At 41.1% G+C, this 24,680-nt stretch overlaps 1 protein-coding gene across 2 annotated transcripts in view; it reads left to right on the top strand.

Moving 5' to 3' along the window:
- UTP20 (UTP20 small subunit processome component) overlaps positions 1–24,680 on the top strand; it is a 106,840-nt gene that overhangs the window by 21,111 nt on the left and 61,049 nt on the right. For both annotated transcript variants that reach the window (XM_061639473.1, XM_061639472.1), the window contains exons 14-29: positions 703–791; positions 2,443–2,548; positions 2,834–2,984; positions 3,485–3,547; positions 4,094–4,252; positions 5,480–5,556; positions 8,272–8,351; positions 9,796–10,036; positions 11,573–11,785; positions 14,899–14,989; positions 16,151–16,236; positions 16,671–16,796; positions 17,651–17,817; positions 18,750–18,958; positions 21,607–21,750; positions 22,930–23,009. In XM_061639473.1, coding sequence (XP_061495457.1) covers positions 703–791; positions 2,443–2,548; positions 2,834–2,984; positions 3,485–3,547; positions 4,094–4,252; positions 5,480–5,556; positions 8,272–8,351; positions 9,796–10,036; positions 11,573–11,785; positions 14,899–14,989; positions 16,151–16,236; positions 16,671–16,796; positions 17,651–17,817; positions 18,750–18,958; positions 21,607–21,750; positions 22,930–23,009 — 2,082 coding nt within the window. The remainder of the gene's footprint in view (positions 1–702; positions 792–2,442; positions 2,549–2,833; positions 2,985–3,484; positions 3,548–4,093; positions 4,253–5,479; positions 5,557–8,271; positions 8,352–9,795; positions 10,037–11,572; positions 11,786–14,898; positions 14,990–16,150; positions 16,237–16,670; positions 16,797–17,650; positions 17,818–18,749; positions 18,959–21,606; positions 21,751–22,929; positions 23,010–24,680) is intronic.

The raw sequence follows: 24,680 nt of genomic DNA, 5'->3' as shown, positions 1-24,680 counted from the left end.
CTTGAGAGGTGCAGGGCAGGCCAATTGGCAAACAAAGCCCTGTTTCCCAGCACCTCGCCACTGCTCTCCACCCCTCAGTATCTACCACTTGAGGAGGTTTATGGTAGGGCCAGCCCTGCTTTTTTGTTTAGAAAAGACCTTTGACTGCTCTCCTAAGTTGTTTTTTTAAATATTTTATTGCTTTTGTTTTAATTGTTTTAATCTCTTGTTCTGCTGTTGTGTATGCCTTTAGGATTTATGCTTTTTGCTCTGGTTTGTCTCCATCTTTTATGTGGAGAAGTGAGATATAAATATTTTAAATAAATAAATCCCAACTTTAAGCCCAAAGATCTGTGAATTCCCTCTCAAGTGAGAGAGAGAGACGTCTGCAATTTACTTTAAAGAAGCAAATCACACAGTTGCTAATTATGCATGGATGGTGTCTTGCCTACTTTGGCTCTTAGTGACACATGGCCTTGATTGTGTTGTCTTGAAGCTGCTTCACACTGGTTGAGGCACAATGGGAGGGGAGGGAACACTTAGGCAGCACTTAAACACACTTGCTTGGGAGTAAATTCCATTGAATTTAGTGAGCCTTGAGGCTTGCTTCTGAGTAAGCAAAAAAACAGTTTCGCTGTTGCTTCATTATGATTTGCTTAGTGTTTTCTGGATTTCATCTTTGGCTGCAGCAATAAATTCAGTTTGCATTTCTGTATTTGGCAGACCACTTGTCAAAGAAAAAATCCTGCCGGCAGTTAAAAGTTTTGCTGAGTATCTCTTCACTGCTCTTGACAAAGGACAACCTTGCAAAGGTCAGTTGCTGAGAGTAATCTCTTATTCTGTAAAGGTGGATAAAAACATGTAATATGGGTAATTGTACTGGAGATGGAATGTATAATAGTGGCAGAAAAAAAGATATCTGCCAATATATAACAGCACAATGAACTGCCCATTTACAGGAAATATTTAAAAGAGTATATGGACTTTTTAATCTCTCTCTCCCCCCCCCCGGTATTTAACTCTAGTTGCCATTAATGGACTGTGGCGTTTAAATCCTGGCTGGTTCTTCACGTTACAAAAATAACTGTACCTAAATATCCAAAATAATCTAAAATTCAAAAATACAATAAAAAGTAGAGATAAAAAGGTACATTTTAGAACCGCTTAAAGAGTTCGTAAGAGGGGAACAGAAACTCAATCCAGGCTGAACGCCTGGTGAAATAATGTTTCTGCAACTCACCAAAAGGCCATTGAGGAAGGGGCGCATCAGGAGCTCCACAATATGAGGTGTCACAACAGAAATACTCTCTGGTGCCCCAGCCAGACAAGCCTCTGAAGGCAATGGGATGCGAAGCAAGGCCTCTAATTTTTAACGCAGTGGGAGGGCAGGTTCATGTAGGCAGGGCCATAGCTCAGAGGTAGCTCATCTGCTTTGCATGCAGAAGGTTCCTATGTTTAATCCTTAGCGCCTCCAGGTAGGGCTGGGAATAACCCCCTTCTTGTGCTTGATACTTGGAGAGCACCTATCAGTCTGTCAACCATACTGAAGTAGATTGTCCAATGGTCTGAGTCTGTGTAAGGCAGCTTCCTATGTTCCTGTGAAGAGAAGACTTTCTTATACTGTTCCTTGTTTCTCTTCTGGAGTGCACTAGACTTCCTTTGATACTGATTTCAATATAGTATTGAGATTGTTGAACACCCATAGTAGGAAAATCAAATATGGATCATAGGTGTGCACAAAGGTTTATGGCATACATTGACGTGTAAAAATTAGGATGTGGCTAAAGGAAAAGCAGCATGCGTGACCAATCATATTGGGAGACCTTTGCCCCTTAAACCTACAGTATTTGTGAAGGTTAACATTTTGACTTCCAGCACATACGTTTGCAGTTCTTTACATGACTGTTCTCATTTCAAAAGGTGATGATTTTATAAGACACATTAAAATGATACTGGTTGTGTTAGCTCATAATGCTAAACCATGGTTTAGTGCCATGTGGACAAGCTGCAGTGAACCTGAGGAAAATGTTGGATGTATCTGCTCCACTTTCCCCTCCCCTCCTCCTTCGGAGATTAGGTTCTCTTTCAAATAGAACCTAATCCTGGTTCACATCAGCTTTCTGATCAGTTTCAAAAGAAGCATACCATGGGTTATGAGACTGGCTTTTCTGAAAAGAGAGGTTGCTGTGAGCCTGGATTCCTGGTTCATACAACATGACAAACTGGCATTCTTTGATCTCTGCAGAAGTCCCCTGCAGCAGCTTGATGCTCTGCTCAGGTTCATTGCAGCTTGTTCAGTTCATTGCATGTAGCACTAAACTGTGCTTTAACATTACATGTGAAAGCACCCAGTGTTTTGCAATTTGTGTAATATGTTTTAATTTGAGGTTTCAAAGCACTTCTCAAAACAGTATTCACAAAATATGGATTAATATACAATTTATTCCTGTTTTGTTTTCCTAGGAAGCTTGTTTGTGGCCTGCCAAGCTGTGAGCACACTGCTTAGTTTAGCAGAATCTTTGGAAATTCTAGATCTGTTATCAGTGGAACACATAAAGACTTTGTTGATGTATGTAATGGACAGATGGATTTTGCCTGTTATATATGGAATAATGAGCTGAGCTGAAGTTTATTTCATGCTGTGTCTTCCAAACATGGAATTAAGGTTTTTGGGGAAATGGAGCTTGTATTGGCCAGTAGTGATCATTGGGTTGAGGTATTTATAACAATATTTCCAGACCAACAGTTTGCTTTAGTTAAAACATATTATGCACATGTTAAATACTATTTTACTTTCCACCCATTTCTGCTTGCATTTAATCTTGACCAAAACTAACGTGTCTCTTTACTCTAGGGCATTTCCTTCAGACCCATCTGCCTTGCTGTTGACTGATCTCTATTGTACAAGATTAGCACTGTGTGGATACTATAAGCATCTGTCCCAAGAGAGTCTGATGGAATTGCTTTCTAAATTGCAAACCAATATTTCAATCAGTGTATCCAAGGTATATTTATTTCTTAACAATTTCTTGCTGAATGCACTGTGCTTCCACATAGTTACTGTTGAGGTAGACTTCCTCAATAAAGAAGCTGGTTAGTCAACTTCTGCCATAAGACTGTGAGATGGGACCCCAGGCTTCTCCACCAGTTCAGCTGAAAGACCATCAGATTTAGGTTAATCTTCTCTTTGAATACAGTCCATTCCATCTGAATTCTCAGAACAACAAGATTACTTTTTTCCTCTTCCCTCCCAATCCCCTTTCCTTTTGTGTCATGTCTTTTGGATTATAAGACTAAAGGTAGGGACTGTCTTAATACTGATATTTGTAAGCTGATTTGGGAGCTTATTTTTGGCTAAAGAGCAGGATAAAAATCAACATAAATAAATGACAGGTGATATGATATAAATTAATGCATTTAGTTTAATCATAATTGCTTCTTTTTTATTATACCTTGTTTTTATAACCTGAATAGATGTAATGAACCATGATTTCCCCTTTAATAGGTACGACTTTTGACAGTAAGGATTTTAAATCATTTTGGTGCCCTGCTTCCTATGGGGACGGAGGTAATATTTCAAGTTGTAATTCAATGCACCAATCTCTAGTGTGACATTCATGTAAAATAATACTGTTCAGGTACTGGCTGAGCCATTAAGATTGCACTGGTTGATAAAACATTGTATAGTTCTAAGATTACATAACTTGTTTTCATGCATATTTTTATGGGGTTCTTCTTTTCTAGATAATTTTGTCTTAGAATTTCTACTGTATGAGAACTTAATTTTGCAAAAGTTTAGCTGAAAGACGATAGTTTTATACACTTGTCTGTTTCTGTGGGTGGTGGTGGTGGTGGTCATGAATGGCTAGGCATAGTTCAAATTTAAATTAAAGGTGGTGTGTTATTCCTGACTGAAAAAAAATATTTGGTAGCGTTATAGCTCGTGTGCGTTTTTACTGTTCTACCACTTTTGCTTGTATATTTTGATGACATATTGGATCCTCAACTGAGTTTTAGCAGCTGTGTGGGGAGTGCTCTTCTTAAAATAAGCTTGCATATTGCCTTATTTTTAAAGAAATCTTGTAACAGCAGCTGTTTCTTTTGGTTTGCTAAGGTTATGGGTGCCAGGGAGCTGCAGTCTATATTTGCCATATTGCTTCAAGCTGAACTTGTGCCAGCAAGTGTTAATGATTATCGTGAGAAACTTCTCCACTTAAGGAAGCTGAGGCATGATGCAGTGCAATCCCTGACCACTGAGGGACCTTTACAGGAGGTAAAATGTCATTGTTGAAAGACATGCTACAGCTTTTACCTTTTTGTAAGAAAAGGTCATGCAGAAGTCGAGTGTATTTTGACATAATAGGTTTAACAACATGTGGGCACTACAGTAACTGGTTTCAAGAAACAAAATGAATGAGATCCAGTGGCTGAGATCCAGGTCCTGCATAGCATACATAGAGCAGACAAAGGTGTCCCCATTCTTCTCCATTCAAGAAGATAGGGAGTCCCTATGTATGTTGAACTGTGGATAGCGAATTACATTTTTGAGTTGGCTGTTGCCAAGAAATAACAATTAAGACAGATTTGTTTTTGTTAGCAACAGTGCTTTTAAAACTGAAGAAGGTTCTCTTTTGTTTTTTTTCTGAAGAAAAACTGGTTTCCCTTTACTGTTCCTTTTACTTGCTTTTTTTGCATTTGTAAAATATTAGCTTGCCTTTTTGATTTGTCCTAAATGTTGTTTTTTAGTACATTGACAGAATGCCTTTTGTTACAACTGGCCAGATATTTGCAAAAGGAGGGTCTGTATATTGCACAGACTACATAGACCTATGTATAGTTAATGCATAGAGGGGGAGCAGGATCATGCCCTTGACCTTCTTTTGTCTGTTGGGCCCACCTGTTGACCTCCACATTGTCAGTGGAAGGTGAAAATAGGCCCGAGGAGGAGCAGGAGGAGGCCGACGACACCGCCGTATTCCGTGTTTCCTAACTCTTGCATCTCCATCTCCTCGGGCTTACTCAGCTGCTGCTCCCCAGGCTTCTGCTACTGCTGTTGCTGATGGTGATTCATGTCGGGTGGCTGCGGGAGCTCGGCTCAGGGGCCTGGGCCTTGAGTGTGGGCAGCAGTGAAGCAGCGGGTGGAGTTGCATAAGTGTCCCCAGTGACGCCCTTGCAGAAGCCATGCTCAGTTTAAGTGTACATATTTTGAGTGCTGCTGTTTATTTTTAACAGGAGTTGTTTTACAATAGGTTTATACTGACTTAGAAAATAAATGACAAATAAGGCCCAATTTTTGAATTTTTTCAGGAAAGTGTATTGGGAACTCTTGACATTTTTTTTTAATGAAATACAATTTAAGGGGATTAGCAACCTTAACAGATTGTAAATGTTAAAAGGGAAATGTCTTTATTTTTAGTGAGAATAGGTACAATTGATCTTCTTTTTAAAATATTCATGATGGTATAAAGATCCAAACAAACATCTTGGAATGTTATTCTAGGTACCTCTTCGGTATTTATTGGGAATGCTTTATATAAACTTCAGCCCATTGTGGGTTCCTGTGATTGAGCTCATAACGTAAGTATTTCCCTCCCCCCCCAAAGAATAAATATAGTTATAAATAATTATGAAAACAAATATAAAATAAATATAATTGAGAGTGTTACATGTGTTTGGAAAGGTGGAGAAATTAATATAATGTGCTAGTGAAGTATAGGATGTATTTCTGCTCAGACTGCTGAATAACCCATTTTACTCAAAGTGTCTGGTTTGCATCTTTAATGCAATCCTTACTTTAGGAAATGTCCACCCTACACCCTAAAGCTCATAAGTGCATAACATTTTTTTAGCTCATTTATGATTGTAGGTCTATAATCTTCTCATTTTACAAATTAAAAACTGAAGCTTTTAGAGAATAAGCTGTTGAAGGCCACCAATGAAGCAATGACTAAGCTACAAGTTCATTCCAGGTTTCTCATATCATGAATCCAGTATTGAACCGTGCTCTGCAGTATTTACTGTGGCTACTACTATTTATTTCCTGAATGACACTGAGAGAGATCTTTCTTGATTGGTGGATTCTTTTTTAGCTAATTTGGATTTCATACGGTTGCCTAGTTTGGTTCTCAATATGTTAATTGGAATGGACAATGTTGAATGATGCTCTTCTGGAAGATACTTAGAGAGATCTCTATGGATTTCTTTTAAAGCTAATTTGGATTTTGTAGGATTGTCTACATTGATTCTCCCCATATTAATTAGAATGTTTTCTCCATCCTCCCCTTTCCTCTGATTGCAGTTTGGAAACTAGGCAATGTTGAGTGATGCTAAAGGGTCAAGAAAACTTTTGTGGGATAGAAGGATCTTGATCTTGTTTGTTTTGGCAGGGAAGGTGCACTGCTGTCCACCTTGTATTAACTGGGAAAGGCTTCTTCTGACTCGAATGGAAAACACTTGCATGATAAAAGAGCTCAAATTCAGTACTGTGTTTCTCTTGGCACAATGCCTAGTACAATCTCATGTACAAGATCTTGTCCAGTGTCTGAAGATACTGCTATAGTAGCAACAATAATAATAATAACAATAATAATAGCAATAAAGATGCATGCTAGCATAAGAACTTTTGAAATCTCTTGCCCAGTGTCTGAAGATCTATGCATATGCTAAGTCTGTGTTGTGTGAAGTCTTTTGTTAGATCTACTGCAAAAGTTTGCAAAATGGCACTACCATCCAAATTTCTTCTGCCAGAGTATCCCTGTATCAAGCCATTAAGTGCAAAATTCCCCAATGGTTTCATCTTGATGTTGGAAAGAACTACTCCTATTGCATTTCTATCTGTTATGCAGCTGCCTCTATCAGGGTGGGTGGAGAGACAGTACTGGGAAGAGATGCAAAGTCTACTAAGGAGGGTCTGAAAGGCTACTACTTTCATCTGGCTTAGTCTAGGGCAGATTGATGTGGCTTAATTTAGGGTAGATTCTGCCACTATATGAACTTTTAAGTGAAGGTGTCTTGCAAATGCACCCTCGCCAGGTTCTGAACAGAGATGTGAAGGCCCGGGAAAAAACTGGAAAAATTGGGGCTAAAAACTTTTTTCTCCCCCCACCCCCATTTTCTAGGTTTTTTCCTTTGGGGAAAAACATTATTTTTCTTTATTTTTCTAGGTTTTTTTCCTCCTGGCCCTTCACATCTCTAGTTCTGAAGGATATCTCAATGTTCTTGCTCCTTGATGAAATAAAAGTTTGACTGAGTGGAGACCTATAACAAGGAAGTTTCATTATGAGAAAAGAACAAGTAAAAAGTGACAGTGTGGTGTTTTTTTCTCCTGCCTTTTATGACTAAATAAAATTCTGTGAATCTTGCTGATGTGATAATTAGCGTCCTTCTCAAGCAAACCACTTCAGTTTGCACTTCTTCATCAAGTCCAATCGTGAGGAAAGCTGAAGTGCTGTTTGGCTGTGACCGTGCCATCTCTCAGTAGTTTAATGGACATGGGATGTAAGGGAAATATAGCTGCGACATCTGTCAGCCGTGTTGATCACCAGGGTTGCTTCAGCTGATCTGGCTGGCTAGGCAGGTGTCCCTTTCCTCTCTTTACCACTACATGTGCTTCCCCCCCTTGAAGCTGCACGCTCTGTGGAAGAGGACAACTGTCCCAGATAGGGGTGTATATTTATGACAGGAGTGGGGAACCTCTGGCCTTCAGATATTGTAGCACTGCAGTGCCCATCATTCTGACCATTGGCCATGCTGGCCGGGAGTGAAGGGAGCTGGACCCTATCAACATCTGAAGGGCCATAGGTTAAGCCACCTCTGATTTACAAGGTTTAATCTTCTGCTTAAAAACATTTTGCAAAGCACTTTAGAGTCCCCACAAGGAAGCAATATAAACAAATATCAGAAAGTTGTAAATGCTTCATCTTGTCTGTGAACCAAATAGTACAGCCTTCTCTTTAAGTACTAGCCTGGTAGCCCCAGGTGACTAGGAATTGTAAGCAGGAGTGCATGAGATTTCCATGCAGGGGAGTGAGTTGGCTGGCAGAGAAGGAATGGAATGCTGTGTCCCTCCTCTGTGCGCAGCAGAGAAAACAAGCAAGCTGCTAGAGGAGGGAAGCACTCTGTTCCACACACAGCATAGAAACTCCACTTTCTATCCCTCCTCTACCAACCCCTAACTAGATAGTAAAAAACAAACTAACAAAACACACATTCAGGCTAGTAACATTTGTGGCTATACTAACCAGACAGAAGTTACCTAATTTTACGTTTTTTCTTTATTTTTTTATAAATTAGCTCTCATGCAAATGGAATGGAAAACAAGCAGTTTTGGAAAGTTTACTTTGAACTTCTGGAAAAAGCTGTCTCCTATGCTGGTAAGGCATGCCATTTAGAGGTTTCATAATGACCTACCAAAGATCAAAGGTGCTCATGAACTAAGTCTAGGGGTTTCTGACTTTGTACAGTTCAGGAGATTTTTTTCTCCTGCCTCCTCCATTCTTAGCCATGCCCACCTGCCCCACACCTGACATCAGGTGTGGGCAGGTAGAGATTCAGTTGACAATGTATAATTGGGACCCCTAAAATATGCTTCTGATTCTGCATCGACAAGAGAAAGCAGGCTTGGGCTATTCCACCCATTGGCTGATGAGTGGTAGAGCCAAAGCCTGCTGGAACAGCTGCTCAAGCAAGTTCTCCAGAGGGAACTTGCTTGTGCAGCCGATTCCTGCAGAAGGCAAGCTTCAGCTCTGAAGCCCATAAACTGATGGATGAGAGAGCTGAAGCCTGCTGGACTGGGCTTGCTAAGGACTTTGCATTTGGCTGCTATGTGGCTGTTGAGTAGGAACTGCTGTGCGAAGTGTTTTGCCAGCCCTGTGCTTGGTGCTTCCCAAAGTGCTGAGCATAGGGCTGACAAACGCTTGCCCTGCACTTTCCAAGTGCCCAACAGCTAACTTGGGAACCACTGCAAGGGATTTTGATAGGTGGGCAGGACGACTCATTAGCCAGTCATCTGTCATCATAATGATGTGACTGGCAGGTGGGTTGTCTGTCCCAGCCATCTGTTAGAGTTGGCTTGTGGGGGTGGGGCCAGATAAGGATCTGGTCTGTGGAGCCAAATAGGTTCCCCACTCTTGTTGTTGGGCTACAGCTCCCACCATCCCTGACTATTGGCCATGTTCGCTCAGGCTGATGGGAGTCTGGAGTCCAGTAACATCTGGGAGGCCACAGATTCCTCTACCCTGTCTTTCCTCAACAATACACTGCAACTCCATTCCCCCACACAAGGATCAACATCTACCCCACCACCCTATTTCCTGCAAAAATAATTCCACATTCATACATTTGGGGAAACTATATATCTAAATCTAAATATATGACATGTACAGTTTTTATCCTGATTTCAGAACTGGAATTTTATGATTGTAAACTTAGAAGTTTTTAATGCGGAAATCCAGGCAGCTTGATCTTAGATATTTCTTTAGCTGAGGCAGCCATTGGACACATTTTTTTCCTGTTAATTCTACCTGTCATTGTATACCCCCTACTTTTCTTACCTTTAGCTGCCCTTTGAAATGATAATGTTTCTGTTTCATCTAGCTGGACCTTTTTTTCAGAAATCTTTTCCTCCAACAGCAACTTTTTGCTAAAGTGGAGCTGCGAGTTCTGACTTTTCAGCAGGGTAACTTATTAACTGTAGTGTAACTGGAACAAAATAGAATTTGCTGTCTGTAATTGTACTAATAAATGATCAGAAGCTCCTAAAGAGTTCTTGTTTTAAAAAAATAAAAAAATAAAACCATGTTTTTGCTTCATCCATAGAGAGAGAGCTACATAATGAGCTGGAAGAACAAGAGGGCATTATAGATGCTGAAGGAAAGGAAGTCCGTGGAGGAGATGTCAGAGCTTTGTATCTTGAGCAGCTGAAATGTCAGACATGCTGCAGAGAGAGGATGGACCATGCAAACTTTAGATTGTTGCTTTGGAACGCAATGTCAAAATTTCCAGACAGAGTGGAGCCCAGGTCAAGAGAACTCTCACCACTTCTCTTAAGGTTTATTAAGTGAGTATTTTCACTGAGGATGGGTGAGATAAAAGGAATTTGTGAGTATTGGTTTTAAATGCCACTGAAAATACTTCGTTCTTTTTCAAGACACTTGAGGGATTGTTATTCTTTGTGTACACACATGGAAATGTTTTAGAACTGATAATCCTCAAAACTAAGTCAGGGAGAAATTACTTTAGCCCTAGCCAAGGGCTGCACATGATTGCTTGTGAAGTAATAGTTGCTGAAGAAATGGGAGGTAGCTTGGGAGGCTGTTCCAAGCAGAGGAACAATTGGAAGGATAACAGAAAAGAGAAGGTTCTTGTAACCTCAATGAGCTGACGGGAGAGAGACTGAAGTGGTCACTTGGTGGGGCAGAGCCGCAGCACTACCTTCCCGACAGGTGCATTGCTGCAGTTTACTGGGAGGGAGAGAGGAGAGGCATTGGGGAGATCAGTGCAGTGTAGGAGCACCAGCAGACCCAAATGGCGCTCGTGCCAACCCCTTCCCCCTCTCCATCCTGGTAAGCAGCAGCAACACACCTGCCAGGAAGTTAGTGTTCTGGCTCTGCCCCACTGGGAAACAACCAGAGACACAATAAAGGTAGCTAAAATCCAATGTGGAGAGCATAAATATAAGAAGTAGGGGTTTATTTATTTATTTTATTACATTTCTAGACCGCCCTATAGCAGAAAGCTCTCAGGGCGGTGTACAACAAATAAAATCACAATTAAAATATGAGCAAGTGTGAAAAATATAACATGATAAAAATCCGAAATAGAATTGCCATGAGTTTATAAATTAAAATCCATATTAGGTTTAAAATTAAATTTAAAATGTTTAAAAAGCCTGGGCGAAAAGGTAGGTTTTTACCTGGCGCCGAAAAGATAACAAAGAAGGCGCCAGGCGTATCTCGTCTGGGAGGGCATTCCATAGTTCGGGGGCCACCACCGAGAAGGCCCTAGATCTAGTTGTTGATCTCCGGGCCTCTTTATGAGTTGGGACCCGGAGAAGGGCCTTCGACGTCGAGCGTAGTGAACGGGTAGGTACATAGCGAGAGAGGCGTTCCACCAGGTATTGCGGTCCGATGCCGTTTAGGGCTTTATAGGTAAGAACCAACACTTTGAATCTGGCCCGGAAACATATCGGTAGCCAGTGCAGCTGCGCCAGGACAGGTGTTATATGGTCAAATTTCTTTGTCCCAGTGAGAACTCTGGCCGCAGCATTTTGCACTAGCTGAAGTTTCCGAACCGTCTTCACAGGTAGCCCCACGTAGAGTGCATTACAGTAGTCCAATCTAGAGGTTACCATAGCATGGATAACTGAGGCGAGATTCTCCCTGTCCAGATAGGGTCGTAGTTGGGCTAGAGGTTGGTGCATAGAATAACATGAAGCCAGTGTGGAGACTTGAGGAGAGGGAGTTGTAATCACAATATGAAAGAGATATTTTTGTTGAGGCATTTGAAAAAGGAGAAGCAACAGGCAGGATGTCAAGCTAGAAAGAGGATCCAGTGGTTGTAATCCATACTTTTTTGTTGTTTTTCTTTTTTACAGCAATGAATATTATCATGCAGATTCACTAGTAGCTCCAGTGCAAGACCTTAGAAAGAAAAACAATAGTGGTGTAAAAGAAGACCTCATTGAGGAAATGGATGTGACGACCATGAAAGAGGATAAGGAGGAGGAGGAGGTGGAAGAGAAGCAGACTTCTGAAGAACCAATGACAGAAGAGATGCCAAAAAAGAAGACAAGAAGAGCTGCATCAAAGTAAGTTTTGCTTAATTTCAGGGAAGGAAAATTCGGTGTTTCACAAATATTGGAGAAGATAGTGTCTGAATAAGATTTGACTTGCAGTACTTACTGCACCATCATGCCTTGGATTATTTTTTCTTTTTCAAGTCTTTCATATTTTTTTTGCCTTCCTGTCACTCAGAAAATGTATCAGGACAAAATCATGCTATGAAAAAGCTCCTTCAGTGATGGAAAGAGTTGTAAAATCATTATTTTGATCGCTATAGTGCTGAGATGTTACATTTACTTTAGTTAGAATTGTAGGCCAGGATTGAGAGAGGTTCGTGCGTGAGTGGAATGCTGTTGTCAATTGTGACAAAACTCCAGTCTCAAAATGTTTTTGTTCCTCAATGGAATTTTTAAAATGCTTGTAGCAGTAACTCAAAGAGTAAAAGATTTATTGGCCAAGTTTTTTCTATTGACCCTGAGGTCATCATTTATCTGTTAGTGTCCTCCCTCTGCTGTTTAAAGTATAAATTACTTATTTTCCAGTTAAAATAGATTATAGTGTTGCTTTATACCCAGGAAGATTATGACATAGATGACCAGCTCCTGTGCTCTTGAAGGGCTGTTCTATCCTACAGATAATGGTCTGAGGGCTAGAAGTCCATTTTGCTACACAGTGTGACTACCTCACAAGTAGGGTTGCCAGGTTCAGGGCCTGAGACTGATCCTGTATCTTTAGGAGAAGAGAAAGTCAGCCAAGTGCAGGTGTTCTTGCAACGCTGTAATGGGAAAAACCACAAGGTGGAATTCTCCCTTCCCCCTGCACAACTTTTAAAGATACAGAAGACTTCTTGGTTGCCAAGCCCAGCCTCCCAAGAGGTCTTCTGTATCTTTAAAAGTTGTGCAGGGGAAAGGGAGAATTCCACCTTGTGGTTTTTCCCATTACAGGGTTGCAAGAACACCTGCACTTGGCTGACTTTCTCCTAAAGATACAGGATCAGTCTCAGGCACTGAACCTGGCAACCCTACTCACAAGTAATCAGTCTACATCCTAAACTTGCCACTATCCAATACTAAAGGTTTTGCAGCTGTGGAGCTAATGTGTGCAGATATAGCACAAGTTTTCTGTGACATGCAGTGATATTAAGCAAGCATATTTTATTTCGGTTTCAGCTGCATTGCATTCATACATCACAATAAATATAGTTTTTGGATTATGGTTTAACATGAGCAAGCAGTGTGCAGGTGCACAGTGCTCATAAGAACATACGAAGAGCCTGCTGGATCAGGCCAGTGGCCCATCTAGTCCAGCATCCTGTTCTCACAGTGGCCAACCAGGTGCCTGGGGGAAGCCCGCAAGCAGGACCTGAGTGCAAGAACACTCTTCCCTCCTGAGGCTTCCGGCAACTGGTTTTCAGAAGCATGCTGCCTCTGACTAGGGTGGCAGAGCACAGCCATCATGGCTAGTAGCCATTGATAGCCCTGTCCTCCATGAATTTGTCTAATCTTTTAAAGCCATCCCAACCTGGTGGCCATTACTGCATCTTGTGGGAGCAAATTCCATAGTTTAACTATGCGCTGAGTAAAGAAGTACTTCCTTTTGTCTGTCCTGAATCTTCCAACATTCAGCTTCTTTGAATGTTCACGAGTTCTAGTATTGTGAGAGAGGGAGAAAAACTTTTCTCTATCCACTTTCTCAATGCTATGCATAATTTTATACACTTCTATCATGTCTCCTCTGACCCGCCTTTTCTCTAAACTAAAAAGCCCCAAATGCTGCAACCTTTCCTCGTAAGGGAGTCGCTCCATCCCCTTGATCATTCTGGTTGCCCTTTTCTGAACCTTTTCCAACTCTATAATATCCTTTTTGAGATGAGGCGACCAAAACTGTACACAGTATTCCAAATGCGGCCGCACCATAGATTTATACAACGACATTATGATATCGGCTGTTTTATTTTCAATACCTTTCCTAATTATCCCTAGCATGGAATTTGCCTTTTTCACAGCTGCCGCACACTGGGTCAACATTTTCATCGTGCTGTCCACTACAACCCCGAGGTCTCTCTCCTGGTCAGTCACCGCCAGTTCTGACCCCATGAGCGTATATGTGAAATTAAGATTTTTTGCTCCAATATGCATAATTTTACACTTGTTTATATTGAATTGCATTTGCCATTTTTCCGCCCATTCACTCAGTTTGGAGAGGTCTTTTTGGAGCTCTTCGCAATCCCTTTTTGTTTTAACAACCCTGAACAATTTAGTGTCATCAGCAAACTTGGCCACTTCACTGCTCACTCCTAATTCTAGGTCATTAATGAACAAGTTGAAAAGTACAGGTCCCAATACCGATCCTTGAGGGACTCCACTTTCTACAGCCCTCCACTGGGAGAACTGTCCGTTTATTCCTACTCTCTGCTTTCTGCTTCTTAACCAATTTCTTATCCACAAGAGGACCTCTTTGCTGCTCCTTTGGTGTGATCAGGAAAAATAAACCAGGAAGCCATAATTAAGCTGGGCTTTCCATTGTGTCTGAACAGGACCATGGTTTGTTGCTCCCCAACAAGCCACAATCTGTAAGTCAGCAACAAACCACCACTTAAGGCTGGCTAACAGTTGTTACATTCCCAGGCTCAGATGAAATGGGAGGCCAAGCTTCAGTGTCGCTTCCTGGTTGTTTCTCCTGCTCATGCCAGGGGAGGCATGAAGTGGGAATGACTGGCAGTGTGCACAAGCACATTGCTTGCTCATGGTAAACTTCCCAAAGGCAGAAACTGTGGTTTACGGTGATGTATGAATGTAACCTCAGTAAAGATCATTGGTTGAGGACAGTATATGGAGTCAATTTGTGACTAGTTAGAAACCAAGCATTTGTATAAGCTGTTGCCTACTTTTATCACTGGGAGGACTGGTTACAGCTTCTCTCCTCATCTGCCCCAATTCTCCTCTTCATCCTTCTAGCAAAGATTAATTGGTCTGCAACTCCAGTTTGTATTAGCACTCGACAGCCTTTAAACGTAAAGCATTTTAGTAAACTTGTCCCTACTTTTTAAATGTTTCCATGCCCAAAAGTCAATTCTTGCATGAGGAGCCAGAACAGTTGCTTTCCACTGATAACTTCTGTGTTCCATTTTGTTTTTCAGACAGCTCATCGCCCACTTGCAAGTATTTGCTCGATTTTCAAATCCACGTGCATTGTATTTAGAACCAAAGTTGAATGAAATATATACTCAGGTGAAATTTCTGAGCATTTTTTATTTCACTTAGTATATGTGTATAATTGTGTCTGGGAAGAACTGTGCCAATTTGGAAATGACTTGGTAGAGCTGTTGGTATTTATCCCTTTTGCATGTCTTTGCAAACGATATGTTAACTTTTGAAACAGTTAAGTTAACCAGTGCAGTATTATGGAAGTAACTGGTGATTAGCCTGCACCAGTGCTTGATTCTAACCTGACTTTCTTTTCTTTTTTTAAGTTAGTTTTTAAACTCATGAAAGAATTGTAAACAGTTAATTTCAGAGAACCATTGGAATGATGATGCTTACATTAAGGTTTAGAGACTGTGTTCTCTTACCATCTGTAAGGCAGAGGCTCTCAAACTTTATTATTATATTTGGGGTGGAGGGAACTGCTCAAACAAACCCCTTCAGGAATAATTAAGACAAAACAACTGAGGGCAGCTTTGTTTGCCTCTCTCTTATACTGAATCCCTTTGACTTGTCTGCTCCAGGGGCAAAGAGTGATTAGGTTCTGCTGGGTCTCCTAAGTTTAGGTACATCATTGAAAGACCTGTGAAAAGTGAAACACTGGGGTGGAGAAAGGGGTTCCGCAGCATTGTCAATGACATGGGGTGGGAGTCAAGAGGGAGAGAAAAATGCTTGGATTACACTAACTGAGAACATAAAGGATGATTGTGGAATGTTCTGGTCTTGAGGATCATGGCTTTAGTTTGTGAACCTTTAGAACAGGCTGTAGCATAGTAGGAGAATATAGAGTGTTTATGACTGAAGATTTCAGCCCTTGAAATCTCTTGTCGCAAGGACAGGCCTGTGACAAACTCCTGTCTAGGAGTCCCAAGTGCTGCTGTAGCTAAGAGGAGACATTAGAGGACTAGATGCACCCACAGTCAGTGTTTAAAATGTTTTCATTTATGTTAAAAGGTTGTATCAAATAGCAAATAATTGAAGTTTATAACCTCTCATTATATGAACAATTTCTAAATAGAAAAAGAGCACTTTTGTGGATCCTGTTAATGTGCATGGTTACTATTTTCCATTGCTTCTCTTCTGGAAGAAGAGAATGTTAGAATTGTCACAGTATATTACAAGTGATATAATAAGTCAGTATAAGATGAAATCTGACACGTGTACTCTCTTCTAAAATATTATCTTCAGCTGTTGTCCCATCAAGACCAGAATGTGCAAAAAGTAGCTCTTGACTGTATCATGACTTACAAGCATCCACACCTACTGCCATACAGGTAAGAAATTCAGAGGGAAGAATCTAATTATTATTGCTCTGCTGATGGAAGGCATCCATTAGCTCCTCCCTCCATCAACTTCCCAAACTCTGCACCAGGGGGTCCCTCAACCCTCTAGAGCTAACAAAAGGGGCAGGGTGCTGCCAGGAGGTGAGGGGAGGAATTGCTGAAAACTGCTTCCTTCCCTGTTGTGCTGATGGATGCCTTCTGTCAGTGGAGCAACACCCACTGGATTGCACCTCCAGTCATGGCTTGGCTGTTTTGTTTTGCATCAGCCATCATATGGGAGAAATGTGTACACACATATATGTTCTTGCCATGCACTCTCTTTTTTTGTCAAACATAAGCATAATTTGTTTTTAGGGTCAGTAACCCTGTTTTTTAATAAATTGCATGAAGGGTCTTTTCTTTAATCTTGTATTATCTACTTACAGAGAGAACTTGGAACGGCTACTGGAAGACAAGAGCTTTAAGGAAGAAATAGTTCATTTCAGCATTTCTGAAGAAAATACCATAGTAAAAACACTGCACCGACCAGATGTTATTCCTGTCCTAATGAGGTTAGGCACTTCTGTATGTTAATTTGGAAACCAGCTCCATGTGGGTTCTGGTCGATCTTTAAAAGTGAAATATGAAAATGTATGGGCATACTTCCACAGGAAGATGGTTGACTTTCTTGAACAATGCTTTACATATCATATCATATCCATATGATAGAAATGTGTTATTTAACCCAGCCTTTCCCAACCTTTGGGCTCCCAGATGTTGCTGGACTACAACTCAGTGGCCAGTGGTCAGAAATTATGTGACTGTAGTCCAGCAATATCTGGAGAACCAAAGGATGGGAAAGGCTGATTTGAACCCACTTTTTGTTTTCATGCAACACTGTATCTTTTGCAAGTTAACCAAAAGCGAGTCTTCATTCATTGGTGTTCTTCCATACTGTTATGAAACCTGACTATATTTCTAATCAATTCACTGGGAAACTGTCCCAGTAATTATCTTGGTGGCGGTAGCCCTAGATGAAGAGTCAATGTAGTTTAGTGGTCAGAGTGCTGCCCTAGGGCTGGGGAGGCTTGGATTCAAATCCCAAATTAATCATGAAGTTCACTGTGTAACCTTGGCCTACTCATCCCCTGTCAGCCTAACCTACCTCACAGGGTTGTTTTGAGGATAAAATAGGCAGAGGAAGGCTGGGATAAAAATGAAATGGCAGGGAGGGGGCGGAGAGGAATAAAAACAATGTGAAGTGTGTTGTGATAGCTCTGATTTTGGGCCCAGAGCTACAGTATGACTGCAGTTCTGGTAACTTTTTTTTTTTTAAAGTCAACAAGCCCAATGAGCCAGGTCTTCTGTAGGGAGGCTAGTCCCTTCTGAAAAGCTAATGTAGTAACTTTCTTTTTGGTTTTGTAAGGATTCTGTACGGGCGAATGAGAAACAAAACTGGAAGCAAAACTCAGGGGAAGTCGGCTGCAGGGACACGCATGGCTATTGTTCTGAGATTCCTTGCTGGCTCACTGCCTGAAGAGATTAGAATGTTCCTGGATCTGCTTTTTGAGCCTGTGAAGCACTTCAATAATGGTATGCTTTGTACATGAGATACTTTGTATATAACAGTGAACTTGGTTAGTGCGTGTTGACAGGATTGAAGTCAGAAAGGGCCCATTGAAAAAGAATACTCCTGATATGATAAGAGGTGATGATACAGTGCATTGTTTTGTTGCGTGGTCAAATGTACTAGCCTCACTTGTTTCAGTGTAAGTCCATGTACCTTAGCACAATGCCCACCCATAATAATGAAACAGCTTTGAGAGCTGGCTTGAAAATTTTAGGGAGGAATGGGTTGTTGATTTTGATTGGAAAATTCGGTGGAAACTTGGGAGAAGATTCCTGGGCAGCTGATTTATTTGCAATATTTGTTTTGGATTGTTCTTCAGTATATTTTAATATATATCTATCCCCCTTCCTGCACAGATGGAGTTTGCCTTACACTGAATTGGACCAATGGTTCATGTAGCCCAATATTTTGTGCTTGTTTTGGTTTTGCCAGCCCTGCTGCCTGTGATCCCATTTAACTAGACAAGTCAAGGACGGAGCCTGGGATCGTTTACTCTTGTCTCAAGCATGTGTTTTGCCTCTAAGCAATGCCCCTCCATTCCCATAACTCTATGACCTTTGATTAATACATAGTGGAGAACATTGGTCCTTCTTGTTTGTGGGCCCCTCGAAAATATAAAATCTACTCTTATAGTGTAGTCATGTATATGCTTACTGGAAGTATGTTTCACTGTGTTTAGTGGGACTTAGCTCCCATATAAGTACGCGTGGGATAGCAGCCTTACTTTTCTTCTGAGCAAAAGATACCCAGTTAGTTTAAGGGGTCATTCTAGGTTTTGCATCTAAACCATGGCTGCTTTTCTCCATTTTTAAAAAAATAACTTGCCTCTCTGTAGAGTTATTACCAAAACATACTTTTATTCTCCACCACCACCATTTTGTTTTGTTTTCTGTAGGATGTTGCCACTCTGCAGTACTCCAAGCAATGGAGGAACTGGATTTGTCTCAGGTTTTGCCTCTAGGTCGCCAGCATAGCCTTTTCAACAGTCTGGAAGTAGTACTGAAAAACATGGGGCATCTGATCAGCCAGTACCTGCCTGAGATTTTACAGATTTTACTTTGCATGATGGCAACAGTATCCCACATTCTTCAGCAAAGAGAAAAGGTGAGAAATTTGCTGCTGCTGTGTGTGTGTTCTGTTTTGGTGCTGAGAAGAAGGCCACAGGGCATGATGGAGCAAAACAGGTTGCTTGTTTCAGGATCAAGGAGAGTTCCTTGTGAGCCATTTGCTCTGGCCACACTTAAGCCGTTAATGCTGTGACATCCAGCACTCCCTCTCACACTTCGCCCCCTTCTTGAAAAATTCAAGACCTTACAGGAGCAGTCTAGTACTCCTTCATCTGTCTAGGAGCTCATGCTGAGCACATTGCCAGAATTAGTGCACCAGGACTGTGGAGCATCAAGCCCTTGGAGGCAAGTGTGCTGGGTCTGGGCTCAGGGCTGCCGTTTCTGCTCCAGGTTTGGAAGTCTCTAGCACAGAGGTCTCTGGAATCATGTGTGTTTGTCTCCAGTTCAGTGATGGTGCTTGGGCCTGTTGCTTTAGCCATTGGCACCATTGATCCCTCAGTCGATGTCCTTTTACAAAAATGAAACTGTGTTTTAAGTTCAAGAATTGAACTGCATATTTCAGACTATTATACTTTTATCTTAAGTTCACTGTGCTCCTTTCTAAGTATGGGGTGGTGGTTGTGGAGGAGAGGCTGTATGTTCCCTGTGTTAATTAATGTTTATGATTTTGGCATTAGCCTAATAGAAGGTCCTCCTGTGTTAAAATCTTTCCTTGGCAGGAATCCTTATGTTAGGATTGGTGTAGTGCTCTAAAACTGTCGTCAAATAAACTGGCAAGCACATTTAATGGCAAAGTCTACATTACATTTTAGCCTGCCCTCCCTCCAAAGATTTGATGGTGGGATAAATGGCTGTCTGCTCTCGTTATTGTCACAACAATCCTATTTAGTTGCTTGTGCTGAGAGACAGTGACTGCCCAAGGTCACCCAGGGAGCTTCATAGCAGAACAGCGACATGAACTTAGGTCTTCCCAGTAGTAGTCCATCACTAACCACTACACCACATTGGCCCAGTCTGATGTCACATGAAACTATAGCTTAAAATGAACTGTGGTTTAATGTGAACAGGCAGTCTGCTGGTGTGTGCTGCTCAAAAGTTCCTGTGGTGCTCTTTCCCCGCTCTTGCTGTCGCAATACTGTGGACAAAACAAACCAGAGTCTGCTTTGTTGTGTTGTTCAAACCTGGGTTCATGGTCAAGTAACCAAGGTTTGTTTTGGCCTTACTGCTTGTGATTTGTTTGGAGAGAAACAAACACTGAACCCGGGTTTGGACAATGCAACAAGTCAGACTCTGGTTTGTTTCAGCCACAGCTTGGCAGCAGTAGGAGTAGGGGAAGAGTGCCAGGGGAACTTTTTGAATAATTCTGCATCCACATTTTGAATAATTTGCACCCACATGCTTCTTGCTCACATAAAATTGTAGTTTATTTTCAACTATGGTTCAATGTGACATGCAAACCAGGCCCTCTCACTGTTGCAGCAGTAGCCAGAAAGTTCACAGTGCAAGCTCTGAACTGCAAATATTGCCCTACGTTGGACATGCAGACATTTAGATGGAGAGAAAAGTAATGATTTTGACTTCAGTGTTACTGATGCCCATGGCAATTAGCTTTGTACATGAAGTTATTCAGTAACTCTTTGAGACAAAAAACTGTAATTCAGTAACTCCTAGCTTCACAAATATTTTTCAGTGTTGTCGTTTGTTAAACTTAATTTAACACTTCATTATCTAGTGAGGAGATAAATGCCACTTAAAGACTGTGAGAAACCTATTTATATTCTACTAGATACTTTGCTCAATACATTAGTCATTTATTGTAGACTAATACTGCCATCTGTGTTAAACGTCAACTTCATATAGTTATAAATGGTGGTACAGGGTTACTGTTTCCTGCAGTTCTCATAAGGGATAGAATTTGTTTTTCTTGGCTGGCTCGCTGAAGACACTTTGCTGCATGAAGTTAAGATTCCCCCTCCCCCCATTTTCACGTATAGAAACCTACTGGGCTGGCAGTTTTATATTGATGATGAGACATCATCCTCCAGCACGCACCTGAGAGCAACTGGTTAGCTTAGGGGGCTGAGGGCAGGCAATGTGGCACATGCAACTGTATCCTCCCAACACCTTGCTGTTGCTCTGCACTTCCAGCCACCTCACTCTGCCTAATTGCCACCCTGGGGTCCTACTGGGAGGAAGGGCGGGATATAAATCAATCAATCAATCAATTAATTAATTGGGGTATATAGCCTCATTCTCTCCAGCGTGCCTGTATTTCTCTTCTATGCTATGCAAACAGATCTCAAACCCTTTTATTTGCTGTGCAATATTTAATGTTATTTTTAAGAATATCCTCTGCTGAGGGAGCTAATTTAGAGCTGACTGACATGTTCTAGCCCTCACTGAGGAGGTTTCTATAAAGCCTCAGTGGTACAACATCCAGTGGATGTAGTGCTGCAATGTTAAATATAGTAGCTCCATCCCTGAAGTGTCATCCCAAACACGTGCAGCATTAGCATATCCCTGACAGAGGCAGTGCTGAAACGTGGGTGCTGCTTGCATTTGAGAGGTCACCTTCAGTAACTAGGCCCAGTGAATGAATTAAAAAAATGTGGTGAAAAATAACTGCCCTGCAAATGTTTTGCTTTTTTTAAAAAAGACATAGGATTGTTATGATTTGTTTTACAGATTCAGCTGAAATGGATTAATCCATTAAAAAATTTGAGGCGACTTGGACTTAAACTTATAGCAGATTTTTTCTCTGATTTTGAAACTTACAGCTTTAGTGTGGAAGAGATTGATGCAGTTTTTCATGCGGTGGTTTGGCCCCAGGTAAGGGCAGTGTGAAGTTGCAAAGTTGCTTGTTTCCTTAGATGCATGTCTCAGTGTTGTCTAGTATCTTCCTAAATTGCAGAAATGATTTTCTTTGGAGTAAACGTGGGATTTGGGGAGAAGGCGGAGAGAGAATGCTAAGAACAAGGCATCCAATTTTATTATGTATTGATGAACCAGCTCAAGCTATGGTCCAAAAACATACCAATGTAATCAAAGTACAATGTAAACTGTTTTTGTCCTTTGATAAACGACACTAATTGTGTTGACTAATGGCTCTTGCCTATATCATCCTCACAAAACATGAGGATGACGTCATGTTTATTGTTGGCAAATGTAAAAATAATAGCATTTCATTTTCGTTTGGATGAGGTATACATATTTCCAAGTCAGCTAGAGTTGCCACATTGTTACTGGGAGAATGTATGGCACTGAGTTTCACCCACTATCCCCCTCTCTTTGCTACATTATTTGCCAGCAGTGGCTGCTGGTGTCTCCATGACATTGAGGCAGTGGAATCTGCTCCAGTTTTTAGTTTGGACTTTGAAGGAGCTGTCCAAGGTGCTGAAGCACCTTGTAGTGTGGCAGTATGGATACCATGGCAGGTATACCTACTGACTGACCCCCAAGGGAGTGGGAATAGATCAGTCATTCAAGACAGGAGGTCCTTCATGCCACAACAATCTTAAAAGTTACAGAAGCTGTTGTCCAGCTATACTGCAGTAACTCTGTAGTCAAGCCTCACAGAAATATGAAACATAAAGCAAGTGTATTGGATGCCTCTCCTTTTTAGATAAAGCTAGAAAGAAGCCTCCTGTGAGCTTGTGTTGGTTCACCTCATCTAAGTATGTGACATAGCCTGCTTTCTTCAGTGCTCTACCTCTCTCTGGTACTTGGGGACTGTCCCTTGAAAATTAATGCTAGACTCCCATCGTTTTGGAGGGTAATAGCAATATTCTTGACTCTACTCATCAGTAGCAGTTTGTCCTTGATGTTTGTGGGAGTGGAAGTCCCTTGGCTTAGCTCATAGCTCTGCAAGGGTCAAGCAGTACATTGTTCTTTCAGAAGCAAATCATTATTATGCTAATGCTTTTTCCTTTGCAAACATCTGTGCCAAGGCAGCCTCAGTATTTTGCCCTGATTGCCCTGCTTTTATCTTACTCTGTTTTGTTTCCTCAGATCCTCAGGCTGGCCTCGGAGAGTCAATATTCTCCTACTCTTTTACTCAAAATCATTCACATATGGAGCAAAAGCCCCAGGTAACTTACTCTCTTCTTAGTGAAGCAAAGAATTACTATATGACTTTGCTGCACAGCTACTCTACACTGGGCTCCTACTGGGAGGAAGGGTGTTTTGTGTGTGTGTGTGTGGTGTGTGTGTGGTGTGTGTGTGGTGTGTGTGTGGTGTGTGTGTGGTGTGTGTGTGTGTGTGTGTGTGTAAATATGAATAGATACATACTCACTCAGAAATGTACGTATGTGTGTATGTGAGCTGTGCTTTAAATCAAATTATAGCCCAACTGTCCTGAAAGTTTGGTAGCTGTTTGTAGAGATTCTATACACAGGAACAGTGATAAGCACACATTTATTTAACAAGTTTTTGTTAAGTGCCTTCAAGTCAGATACGACTTATGGCGACCCTATGAATTTATTTATTTATTTATTGAATTTATATACCACCTTTCTGCCAAGACACTCTAGGTGGTTTACAATTTTAAAATATTACAAGAAATAATTGATATACAATGTAAAGTTGTCCCTCTTGTGAGGAGCAGTCCAACTGAAGAAAGCCCTGATTTTGTCATTGCTAGTCTCCTCCACACTCTCCCTCCCAAAGGACAAATGATGTCTGCTGCCCCTTCCATGTTGGCTTAAGATTTGTTTAGATTCCTTGTTGACAAATCAGCAGAGATGATTATATGGAATCAAACCATGGCTGTGCACATTTTTCTGCATCAGTATACCCTTCACCTTCTTGATCTTTTTTTCTAGAAGCAAAGCCCGTGTAGTAGGAAATGTGTGAATGTGTTCCTATGAAAACTAGTGGATGGGCTTCTATTGTACCTTGTTCATCTAACAATCCATTAGTAGTAAGTCGTGAAACTGGATCTAAGATTGATAGTAGCTCCAAATCTTGGGAGGGATTCTGCAGACTTTTGTATACACTTGCTTGGGAAGTTAACCCTGTTGAATTCCATAAGTCTCAATAGCTAAATATATACAGGATCTGCCTGCAGGAGTTATAATTTTGTCAGGGCCTGCTCTGAATCAGCGACCTTCAATAGCTTCTGTCATAAACTGCCCTGTTCAGATCTTGTAAGTTCAGGTCTGTGGCTTCCTTTATGAAATCAATCCATCTTTTGTTTGGCCTTCCTCTTTTTCTACTCCCAAAGTATGATAACCTCAGTTTCATATATATTGTATGAATTAATATATATGAAACTGAGGTTATCATACTTTGGGAGTAGAAAAAGAGGAAGGCCAAACAACAGATGGATTGATTCCATAAAGGAAGCCACAGACCTGAACTTGCAAGATCTGAACAGGGCGGTTTATGACAGGGCGGTTTATGACATATATATATATGAAAGGTGAAATGGTGTGTTCATACTATGAGCTTATGGAAAGATCCTTCAAATTTTCTAAAAGCATTTATCTCCTTTTATCTGTCTGCTTAAGACTGCTTTTGTGCCCACAAGCTGGAGGAAAGCTAAGTAAGGAGAAGGAAACACATACAGGGCACAGGGTTGGAGAAAAGGCTGAATGCAGCTTTATTGGGTACAGCTTCACAGTAGCAAGGCATGACATACAGTTAAGGATCATGTTTCTTACAACCTGCGTGCAGCTAGAAGTCAATACGTTGCCTCCCTGAAGGGCGGGATATAAATCAAATATTAAATAAATAAATAAATACATGATTTAATAGAGAAC

This window comes from Rhineura floridana, chromosome 8, assembly GCF_030035675.1.
Source record: "Rhineura floridana isolate rRhiFlo1 chromosome 8, rRhiFlo1.hap2, whole genome shotgun sequence".
NCBI lineage: Eukaryota > Metazoa > Chordata > Lepidosauria > Squamata > Rhineuridae > Rhineura > Rhineura floridana.
Note: the sequence above shows the minus strand (reverse complement) of the source record. Positions and strands in the feature narration are given on the sequence as shown.